Source organism: Nanorana parkeri, unplaced genomic scaffold (assembly GCF_000935625.1).
Source record: "Nanorana parkeri isolate BGI_ZX_2015 unplaced genomic scaffold, ASM93562v1 scaffold383, whole genome shotgun sequence".
Lineage (NCBI taxonomy): Eukaryota > Metazoa > Chordata > Amphibia > Anura > Dicroglossidae > Nanorana > Nanorana parkeri.
The window spans coordinates 1122821-1134918 of NW_017306651.1; the positions used below are offsets into that span (position 1 = coordinate 1122821).

General features: G+C 45.0%; 1 protein-coding gene across 1 annotated transcript in view; it reads right to left on the reverse strand.

Annotated features, from left to right (window-relative positions):
• SNTG2 (syntrophin gamma 2) overlaps positions 1–11696 on the reverse strand; it is a 381958-nt gene extending 370262 nt beyond the window's left edge. Inside the window, exons 1-2 of the mRNA XM_018559229.1 lie at positions 11682–11696; positions 2354–2579 (exon numbers count right to left, since the gene is read on the reverse strand). Of these exons, the coding sequence (XP_018414731.1) occupies positions 2354–2422 (69 nt within the window). The 5' untranslated portion in view covers positions 2423–2579; positions 11682–11696. The remainder of the gene's footprint in view (positions 1–2353; positions 2580–11681) is intronic.
• Between the last annotated feature and the right edge of the window lie 402 nt (positions 11697–12098).

Genomic DNA, 12098 nt, shown 5'->3' on the forward strand with positions numbered 1-12098 from the left:
CAATCATCTCCCTGCAGTGAGCGGTGACTGTAAGACACCGCTCCCACAAGGATTCCCTCCCCTCTCCGATCCTCCAGCGCTGACTGTCAATCAGCCAGCTGGGTGGGTCTCAATAGTATTGTCGGGATCCGTCCCTGATGCGATGCTCTCAGTATATAGTGGCAATGGCCCGCAATATACTGAGCTTTGGGTCACGGGAGGATGTTAGTATATGTCTTTCCGTGACCCTGAAGAGAACTATGGTATAAAAAAGGTTACCCCATATTTCTCTTTGCAACTTGTGACACTCTGGCCATTGTCCTGCCAAGCTCCTGGCAACTAGTGAAGTAAAAAAGCTAGACATAACGGAAGAGGTAACCCCTGCCTACCCCCTGGAAGAAGCGCCCCAGCACTAATAACATGCACCACCTGAAATGCCATCCACCACATCCCAACCTCCCTCGGCCTCAGACGATAAAAAGTCTAGGGACGCTCATGGCTACTGCTGTCAATTACCAAGACACAATGGTCTACAAGGCAAGAAGCAAATCCTTGATATGTTATGAGTAAAATATGGCTGCTCCCATTTGTATTTATAAGTACTTCCGAAACACAGGAATAGGATTTTTGTATAACATTATTGCATATGGACAAGATTATATGTAATCATCTAATTTCTTTCACACTAATATCTACAAAAACGTAAAAAAGAATAATGTTCCCCTTTAAGGTATAACATGTATTTTTAATCATCTGGGCTGAGAGTGCGTTCTAGGTTCCCATATCATTTTGGACTCTAGTGGTAAGATCGCTGTTCTTTGAACTTTTTGCATCCACCTTGGAGTTTTGGGTGTCCACATCTATCTTTGAGTGTCCCTACCTTCTCCAGTTACTTGCCCAACAATATAAATTAAATTAGAAATGCAGTGAGAGAGCAAGTTGGGGAGCTCCTGGTAATGGCTGTGGCAGGTGTGCTGGCTCAGTAACTAAAGCGCAAGCATCTCACCAAAGGAATCCCCAAGCGATATAATTGGTTTAACTCTCAAGTATCTATCCTCATGACATCTATTTTGAATGTATCAAACCTTTAAATCTTCACTTTCACTATGCTGTTCAAATTTTAGTACTCCCATAAGAGTTCAAAGGAAACATTTTATATTATTAGTTTACCAAAATGTTCTTATCAGCCATATCATTATAATAAGACACAAGCCTGTGAGTGACTTGACACCGATGTAGAGAGAGAGACTTCTAACCTTCTTGAATCCCAGGTAGACAATATTCCTTAAAATTTTTTTATGGAGCTGGTGCCTAACTTTTGAGGTTTTCTCTGGTTGTCAATGGCGCTCACTGCTAAAAAATCCTGCTGGCTACTGGATTGGCCAGGCTTGTTCCAGAAATCCTTAATAATTCACCCACCACCGTTTTAAACAGAAGAATCTTAAAGTGACACTAAACTCAGGAATTAAATCTTAACAATACATTCAGGTACCTTAACTATTAACAAAAATGTATCTTATTTGTGTATCACTCAGCCGTAGATCCTCAAACCATCTCTGAATTGGTGCTGACACTGTTCTTCCTTCTGGAGGGTGGCTACTTTTGTTCCCCATTGTCCATGTGTGTGTTGTAAAGTAGTCACCGCCCCAAGCTCACTGCCGGGATGGACTACAATCTCAATACCAATTAGAAAACTAAGTGTGAGATTTTAGTCCATCACGGGAGTGACCTTGGAGCGGTGGCTACTTTACAACACACACATGGACCATGGGGAACAAAAGTAGCCCCCCTCCAGGAGGAAGGACAGTGTCAGCACCAATTCAGAGATAGTTTGATATGAGCTTGGAGCGGTGGCTACTTTACAACACGCACAGGGACCATGGGGAACAAAAGTAGCCCCCCTCCAGAAGGAATGACAGTGTGAGCACAAATCCAGAGATAGTTTGATGATCTACAGCCGAGTGATACACAAATAAGATACATTCTGTTAATGGTTAAGGTACTTGAATGCATTTTCCTGAGTTTAGTGTCACTTTAAAGGGATTTAATGAAATACAGCAATTATTCTGCTGGCTGCAAAGACAACTCGCAAGACTATTTAATCTTTGAAGTCCAAGTCACTCAGCAGCTACTTATCTCCAGAAAGTACATACGCAGTTAAATCTTTGAGCCCACCATGTGCTTTACAGCACAGGTGGACCACTTTGATCCCAGTAGAAGCCCATCGCACAATTTCTGACGATGAAACACACATATTCATAACAAGGCTAAGCACATTACACGGTAGGTGACTGCTGATATATTTAAAGTGCTCACAGGGATCGTCAGGACATAGGACAGCGGCAGGTAATGAATAAAGCGAGAGAGTACTTGCCCAAGTTGGTACAAACAAGCTGACCGGGCGATCTAGTTGGGTTGGCAGCTGCTTCCCTGCAGCATTCATCTCCCATGCAGTTGGATTCCTGTACGACGGGATCTTGTATCAGTCATTTATTCCGAATGCCAAGCGCTGTGAGGCAGCAGAGTAGCAGGAAGAGTAAGCAACTTATCAAAATAGAAGCACCTTTTTCATTTTTTTTGTTTTCCTTTTTTTTTCTTTTCTGAAGCTAACTAATCCATCACAGGACAGGAGAGAGACTGAGCGTGTATGTGTATGGAGCAGCAGCCGGCAGCAGTATCAGCAGCAGGGACTCTACAACGTTATCACATCCAGAGAGTTCCCCACTGCTTCTGCTCTCTCCCCTCCCTCCTAATACAGCTCAGCCTCTTTCTCTCACTCGGCTGCTGCTCGCCGTCATTTAGTAACATGTTTCTCCACCTGCTGGCTTACACGCACTTTATTCCACTTTTATTCACTTACCCCGGCGTGATTAGGCAATTCCGATACTCATTGCCTTTGAATGCATTGCAGCCCGGCCGTGGTCCCGAAGGCTAAGGCGGCACTTAGGGGGTTAATGTGACATTGAGTGGTCTAGATGGTTAACTTTTTTCTTTTTGTTGTCTCACTCGAGTGCGACTGACAAAAAAGGTTTTGTTTTTTTTTTCCATTACTGATGGTTGCTAAGAATCGGTTGCAATGTGAAATGACTGATATAAGCAGGATACAAGTCTTACGATTGATGTGATAAGGATACAAGGCATGGAGGCAGAATATGTTTTTATTACAGCGGAAAGATTATCAGTGTTTTATCTTTTTCAGTTACTTTGCCTAATGATTTTGAGGAAGTGCCCCTGTTTGACCAGAGCTTGCACTACTTTTCCAATTGCACAGTGTTTTGCACCTTTTTGGCACCTGTTTCATCTGCACTTGTTCTGCAGCTGTCTGAAGCTGGAGCAGAGCCGTAGCTAGCTCCTTTTGTGCCTGAGGCAAGAACAGAAAATTGTGCCCCCCAACAGACATGTCATGTCACCCGCTGCTGTGCATGCACGGCGTCATGTGACGTCATGAGCCCCGCCTCCAGAATGCACTGGTTGCCAAATACAAAACAGCATAAAAATTTGTTTTGTTTGCTGAAACGAATGAAAACATTTTTAGTTTCCGTTCATTTTGTCTGAAACCAATTTTCGGTCTTTGCTCATGTGTGTGTTTATTTTTTGTTTTTACTGTTGGGGCGGCTTCAGAGAAACATCAGGGGGTCTAACAAGACCCTTGACACGTCACCTTTTCAAATAGTAACAGAGTCCTCAATCTCTTTTTCTGCAGACTCTGTTTTAAATGAATGGAAAGCGCTCAGTACAGAGGCTTCTTATTTATTCAGAAACTGGTGAAAGTAAAATATTTACTATCCGGTTATCAATGGGTAGAAGCCTCTTTAATGAGTGATTTCACCCATTGAGAAACTCATGATTGAACAGGAATTCATGTAAAGCACTTCCTGTTCATTCATAACAGGGGACACATAGTAGTATGTGTCCCCAGTTGTTTACAAACACTGCAGTGATCAGCAGTAGTGTTTGCTCTGCACAAAGAGCATCGGTAAATATCACAGATATTGACTGATCCTCCGCTCTGCCATCTTGAGCGTTGAAACCAGCAGGGTGGCCGAGGTGGGAGTGCTGGTGGGGGTGAGCAGCAGGGATCCGAGGAGAAGCTGGAGCCCTCTTTTCCCTGCCGAGCTGCAGCTGTGTTGGCCGCCTGCCGCCCCAGTTGCCATAGCGCCCTATGCTTGCCATGGCAACAGAGGCGAGGGGCGCAGCCTGGCCGTCCCTAGCCGCGTCCCCTCTCAGCTGCGCCTGAGGCGACTGCCTCATTTGCCCCATGGTAGCTACAGCCCTGAGCTGGAGCATCACCTAACAAAACAATCAGAACTTAAGAAGTCCCCGTGAGCACTTCAAGAAGCGATAGTTAAGCCTTTTGCCTGGAGTTACAAGTCTTCTTTCCTAGAGTCTATTTAACCTCATTTATCAACAACATTACACTATCATCATAAATCTGGTGCAAATATATTCTGTGCAAGTTCAAACACTCACAATTGCTTTGATAAATTCCCCCCTCAGTGTGCTAGCCTGAAAGTTTAAAGTAGTACAAAACTCTCAATCTTTTTTTATTTTCAATAACGAATAATGAATCCAGATCCAACAAATATACATTGCCCAGCAAAGTATTTCTTTACATATGTACCCAAGCACTTACAGTCATCATGTTCCTAAACAGCTCCAACTCTCCCAGCTCAGCTTCCCTAAACGTCCTGTCCAAGATCACAAGGGGCAGAGCAGTCTCCAGCGGCTGTCCATCTACTAGCTTGGAGAAGGGAGGAAGGAGGAGAGGGGAGCAGAGGAATGACCTGCCCTGCTGTGCCTGTGTGTTTCAGGGGACACATGCAGCTTAGGCTAGGCTCACACCTAGGGGATTGAGTTGGCAAGCTGTTTTTGCGCGGTTGTCCTACGTTTTCGTTTGCACGATTGTGCTTTGAAAAAAGAGCATGGACACCGGCACTCCAATAGCTGATTAAGTACGTCTGTTTAATAATGTACGTGCTGCATAGCAAATACACTTAGTGCAATGTTTCAGGGTCGCAAAGGATCCCCTTCATCAGGCAGAAAGTGTGCTTTGAAAACCGCACTGTTGTCGCACGGTTTTCAATGCATAGAGATGTCTTTGGGATCCAAACCGGACAACAACCGTCCGAAAATAGCTCCTGCACCTTTTTGCGCGACAGCCAATTTCGTCCGAGCGACAAACCGAAAACGTGTGAACAGGGGCGTATTTGCCACGAGGCGGTTTGCCTTGGGCGGCACTCCCCAGGGGGGCGGCGAAAATGCCGCAGCCCGGCAGCCTCATGAAGTAACAGGGGAATTGGAGACCAGGAGGAGTCGGCCAGGAGGATGCAGCGAGCGGATGGTGAGCCGGAGGCAGCGGGGGACGGTAAGCAGGAGGCAGCCGCAGCAAGGGACGTCAGTAGAAGGGGACGGGTCCGGGGCGGTGAGGAGGAGGCGGGTCCGGGACGGTCCCCGCAGCTTTGATCGGGCTACGTGGGAGGAGGAGGCGGCAAGAAGGGGGCGGAGGAAGTTGGTTAATCGCCTGTCGGGACCGCGAAGAAAGGAAGTGAGTGAGGGAGGGGGAACCTGTAATGTGGGGCCGATCTGTTGATGCAGGATAGGGTGGGGGATGTGTGGCTGTTGGGGGATGTGTGGCTGTGCAGCATGGGAGTGAAGGAGGCGAGGAAGAGGAGGAGGTGGGTCCGAGTCTCTGCAGCTTTGGTTGAGCAGCTTAGGAGAAAGAGGGATGGGGGGCAGAGGAAGACGGGTCCCCTAAGTGCTGGTCGGGCAGCAGAGAAGTCCCTGTTCTATCAAAGTTTGTGACTACCTTAGAATGTGTGACCTGTCACGTGGTCACACATTTTAACGTAATCTCGCCCAGTTTTTTGGCGGTGGAATGTGTGACCACCCATAAGGTCAAGCACTGGTGGAGTATATGGTGGGCTCTGCGGGGTCTATGGTGGGCTCTGCAGCCTAAGACATTGCACTGCGCACAAAAGACCCCGAAGAGCCCACCACAAATCTTGCAAAGCCCACCTGAGACCCCAGCTTTCCTGCTAAGCTAATAGCGGAATATGTCTAAAGCTGGATACAGCGTGTGTGCTGTATCCAGCGACTGACAGGTTACACAAAAAGTCTTAAACAGTAAGGGGTGGGGCAGCCCCAAACCAAAATACACCAGTGGGTGTGAACAGCCTCCATTGACTTCAATGCAAATCTGTGTTTTGCACAATATCGGGGGACTCAATCCATACGATAAATCGCATAGGTGTGAACCTAGCCTCACTAGCACACACAAGCGTGGCTCCATAGGACCCTGCAAGGGAAAGGGGCCACCCTAAAACAGGATATCAGGACCACTGCTCAGGGGATGAGCTGATTCTGCAGGAAACTAAAACTTTTAAACATCAAGGAGCAGCGTCCATTGTAGGTGATTTCATCAGCATTTGGAATTATTTAGTGATATTAAAGTCAAAATGTTTTTCTAATGCTGATGGAATCACTTACAATGGATGGTCCTTGATGTTTAAAAGTTTTAGTTTCCTGAAGAATCAGCTGCTCCATGGTCCTCATATCCTGTTTCAGGGCTTGTTCACACCATCTCCAAATCAGATCTGGATGCGTTTCTATAAACGCATGTATGTGCTTTTAACGCATTTTTTATGCTTCCCGGTTAGGTTTTTTTTTAAATATAGTTTTGCTTGGTGGGTTTTAAGCGTGTCCCAGTGTGTTCTGGTGTGTTAACATGTGTTTTTGTGTGTTCCAGTGCAGCATGCTGTACTTTTACTAAAAGCTCTGGAACTGAACACAATGGTGTGAACTAGCCTCATGTGACCCACTGGAATTACTGTGTGCATTTTTGGTGCAGATAAAAAAATATTCTGGTCTGGAGAGGGTGTGACCAGGTCCTAGGGGCTGCTCCTTTCCATTGCAGGGTCCTATGGAGCCACCCTTGTGTGTGCTAGTAAGCGGCGTGCATCTCCACAAACACATAGACACAGCAAGGGGAACTTATCCACTGTTCTCTTCTCTGTGCTCCCTCCTTTTAGTTTCCTATAGAATCAGCTGGTCCCCTGAACACTGGTCCTGATATCCTATTTTAGGGTGGCTTCTTTTCCTTGCAGGGTCCTATGGAGCCACCCTTGTGTGTGCTAGTAATCTGTGTTTCCCCACAAACACACAGACACAGCAAGGCAAGACACTCCTCTGCTCCCCTCTCCAAGCTAGTAGATGGATGGCTGCTGAAGACTGCTCTGTTCTTTGTAATCCTAGACTGGACAGGAAGTCAACGGAAGCTGAACTGAGAGAGTTGGAGCTGTTCAGAAACATGATGACTGCAAGTGCTTGGGCAAAAATTTAAATAAATACTTTGCTGGGCGATGTACATTTGTTTGATCTGATTAAAAACATTTTGAAAGTTTAATATTACTTTTGACTTTCATATCAAACATTGTACAAAACAGTCTGCGTTTTCGTCTGCATTTTCGTTATTTTTAGCCATGTGCAGATTCAGAAAGCATCGCTTAGAACGCAGAGATAAAACTTTATTGGGTCTGGGTGTTGCAGGTTCGCGGTTTAGAGCGAGCTTTTTAAACGTTATGACTCTGGAGGAACACCTAAAATGATTTTCAGATCTGCAGTTTGCGGTGCGTCAGCGCAATCAGCGGGTTTCAGATGTAATAAAAAATAAAAGTATGAATATTAAAATTAACATTTTTTATGTGAAATGTGTGCGATGACACTGCGCTGCACAGATAGTCCATAATAATTCAGTGGCACGAATACATTTGCATTGGCGATCAGACCGATAATACATTTCCTTTGCTGTTCAGTGGCAGAAATACATTGCTTATGCAGTTCAGTGTTCAGTGGCAAAATCTGCCCCCCCTCCCCCCTCTATGTATATTATTTATCTAAACCTGGCCATACACCTATAGATTATCTGCAGATTTTCTATGGTCAGATGGAAAAGTGCAACAGATTCCTCCATCTACGCTGAGCAGTGTGGCTGGAGGAATCTCCCACTGGGCCAAGCTTCAGTATCTTGCTAGTCGGCCATAGGGCTGGCTGTCAAAATACCTGAACATTCCCTGCATCCAATCAGATTGTTCAGGTATTTTGAGAGCCAGCGGGCGCCGACTAGCAAGATACTGAAGCTTGGCCCAGTGGGAGATTCCTCCAGCCACACTGCTCAGCGTAGATGGAGGAATCTGTTGCACTTTTCCATCTGACCATAGAAAATCTGCAGATAATCTATAGGTGTATGGCCAGATTTACTACTGAACTAAAAAGTAGAAAAAACATGTAAAATAACAGTTTTTAAAAATAATCTTAAAATAAATAAATGTAAAAATAATTTAAAACATTTTTTAAAGTCCCTGCCATCTTTACATGCGCCTACATATGAAAACGATGATCGCGCTACACATGTTGTGCATTGTCGCACATGCCAGAGTGAGAGTAATAATTCTAGGGCCAATATTTACGTGTATCTCTAAACCGATGACCTGTTGAGATTTTTAAAACGTTGTCTATGGACTTTTTGGGGTACAGAATTTTGTTGCAGTTTCACTGACGCACACACTTGTTAACCTGGGCATGTTGGGTATCTATTTACTCATTGTAACCTCATCTTTCATATTGTATTTTAAAAATTGGTATTTGCTTTTGCTTTGGGGCATTTAACTGCATTTTTCAAAGATTTTGGGGATTTGATAATAAGTTGTGCTAATATCGTCCAACATAAAAATTTGCAACTGCTGACATTTTATTCTACGGGGTCTCGGCTTTAAGAAAATATATAATGTTTGGGAGTTTGAAGTAATTTTGTGGATTATGACATGGGTGCAAAAAATGGAAAAAAGGCCTCGATCATGAAGGGGTTAAAGCTGAACTCCAGGAAAGCACTTTTTTTTTTACATACTAATTAGTAATCACTAATAAGCTGTATGTTATGTGTGGAGGGCTGTTGCATAGTATGAACCTTGCAGCATGCTTGCTCTGAGACATAGCACTTGGCTTCTGGGTGCTACAGGGGAGAGTAGTATAAAGCTTCATGTGCATCCCCGCCACCTCCTCACTCCTTCGCCATTCACAAAAAAAGTCTGGTATTTGTGTCACAGAATAAAAGGGTTATGTGATTGGAGGACGAGAAGATAGGGTTGGGGATGCAAGCTTCTATACAAAGCTCTAGGCTTCTGGGTGCTACAGGGGAGAGAGATGCGGCTAGAGTAGTGAATGGGGTCAAGCCTTATTACCTCCCCCTCCTCACACCTCCTCCATTCACAAAAACCTTGTATTTTTCTCACAGAGGCTTCTGTGAATAGAGGATAAGAGGAGGGGTGGGAATGTGACCTGACCCCTTCACTATTCTACCCTCATCCCTTTCTTTGTAGCAACTGCAAATCTAGTGCTTTTAGTCAGAGGCAGCATCCCTACCCCCCTCCATCTCTTGCTCCAATCACATAAGGCTTGGATTCTATGAGAGGCTTTTTCTGAATGGAGAATGAGAGAGGAGGGGCGGGGATGCAACTTGAGCCTTTCACTGCTCTAGCTGCATCTATCTCCTCGTAGCATCTGGAAGTCCAGCGCTATGTGTCAGAGCTGGCACCCCCCCCACCTTCCAATCACAGAAGACTTGGATTCCATGAGAAGCTTTTTGTGAATGGAGGATGAGATAGGAGGGGACGGTGATGTAACTTGATGTAACATGCTGTAACTTGAGCCTTTCACTGCTCTAGCAGCACAACTCTCCTCCGTATGTGTTAGGGTCCCCACACACCTTACGATTATCGTACGATAATCACGGGAAATCCCGCGATCGTACGATGATCGTAAGGTGTGTGGAAGCCGTGCGACCTCTACTATTGTAAGGTCGCACGACTTTAAACTTACGGACATGTTCGAAAACCCGCCGAGCATCGTACGATGTTCGGCGGGTTTGTGGCATGTCCGTACGATAACAGCCGTACGGGCCGGTGTGCGCAAGCGCACACTGCCCGTTCGGCATTGCGGTCATCGGAAGCCCGCCCCTCAGGGGGCGTAGCTTGTGATCATCGCAAGTACGATCTGCCTATGCAACATAGGCAGATCGTACGTTTTTTTAAGTACCTTACAACCATCGCAAGACAGAAGTCTTGCGATGGTTGTAAGGTGTGTGCCCAGCCTTAGAGGCAGCATGCTCGCTATCTGCTCTCGTCTTCCAATCACAGAAGCCTTGTATTCTGTGAGAGGCTTTTGTGAATGGAGCAGGAGGGGTAGGTAATGTGAGCCTTTCACTATTCTAGTCGCATCCCCTGTGGCACCCGGAAGCCCAGCGCTATGTGTTAGAGTCGGCAGGTTGCAAGATAAGATTTTTTTTAAACATATTTTGTTATTTAGTTTTTTCAACGAGAAACAATAAAATAGACAACCAAAGCAATTGTCAGTAGTAAGTCATTGCGCAACTATACAAAATATCAAATATCTGGGTAAGATTTCTATGTAGCAGCCCTCCACACATAGCATACAGCATATTAGTGATAACTTAATTTGTTAGTACAGTATGAATAAAAACAGTTTTCCCAGAGTTTAGCTTTATCTATCAACCATGTGCCATATATGTTTGCTTAACCCTTTCCCTGCCAGCGCCATACCCCTTAGCCTCTGGGACTGTTTACCTGTGTAAAGCCGACTGTCAGCTTTACACTGGAAGTGATTATGGTGGCTGAACTGCCGCCAGATCACTTGTACAGGCCCGGGTCGGTGAACAAGGTCCCTACCTGACACCCCTGTCTTATTTCCCGAGCTCCGCTGCCCCTCCTGCGGGCCCAGGACCGGCATCATGAGTGTTTGCGAGAAGCAGGGAGAGTGGCCAGCAATTATCCATTCGCTGGTCTCCTCCCCCTGCTGAATAGAGCTGGGAGTGACGCTGATTGCATCACTTCCAGCTCCTCTGCTGTCATTCCCTTGCTAGAGAAACTGGGGAAGAAAATATTCAAGCCCACTTTGAAGTGAAAAGTTGACACTGGGGCTCTAATAGACCCCTAATGTCACACTTCCCGGCCGGAGATCGGTAAACGAACTCCCTCCGGTCCCCTCTCCGCTGTCAGAATGCGGAACTGATGTATATTACATCACTTCCGCATGCTTGTGTCCCTCTCAAGCTTCAGATGCTGGAGAGAAGCTGATGAAGCAGATCTCTGCTTCATCAGCTTCTTCAGGGGGGTCCTAGGTGACATTAGGGGTCTTGGAGACCCCTGATGTCTCCATAAAGAGGACCTGTCACTTCTTTTGCTATTAAAAAAGGGGGTTTCTTAGCCCCCTATGGGATAGCAATAAAGTTAAGTGGAAAAAAAAATTGAAAAAAAAAATTAAAGTTTCCCCCCCAAATATGTAAAGTTACACATAAAAAAGAATTAAAATTTTTCTTTTTAAAGTCCACCCATACAGGCGTTGTGTCCCATTACGCCGCACATGTTACATATCGTTGCGAATGTCGGAATGAGAGCAATAATTCTCGGGCTATTAATCACTGATAACACTAAACTGATGAGTGGTAAAAGCTTTTAAAGCGTCGCCTATGGACAGTTTTGGGTATGGTAGTTTTTCTGCGATTTCGCTGGTGCGCACAATTTTAAAGCTTGACATGTTTAGTGTCTATTTACCCAACGTGACCCCATCTTTTATATTTTACCAAAAATATGTGTAATAAGAATTGTTTCCTAATATAATGAAAAAATTACTTTTTTTTTCCAAAATTTTCCATAATTTTTTCTGAATATAGTAAAAAATAAACCCCCCAGTGGTGATTAAATACCACCAAAGAAAGCTCTATCTGTCCCCAAAAAATGGTATAAAATTCATTTCAGTGGAGCGTTGCATGAGGGAATAAATGTCATTAAAAGTATCGCAGCGCTGAATACTGAAAAATGGCCTGGCCAGGAAGGGGGTCTAAACACCTGGTCTTGAAGTGGTTAAAGAGATCCTAAATAGTAACTTATATCACCAGCACACCAAAATAAAATCTTCATCGAGTGGCGATTTTATTTATACACACACACACACATCTCGTCATAGAGCAATGTTTCGGGGCCACTCAGGGTCCCTTCATCAGGCATGACTTTGGTGTGCTGGTGATATACTCTACTAATTGGATTTGA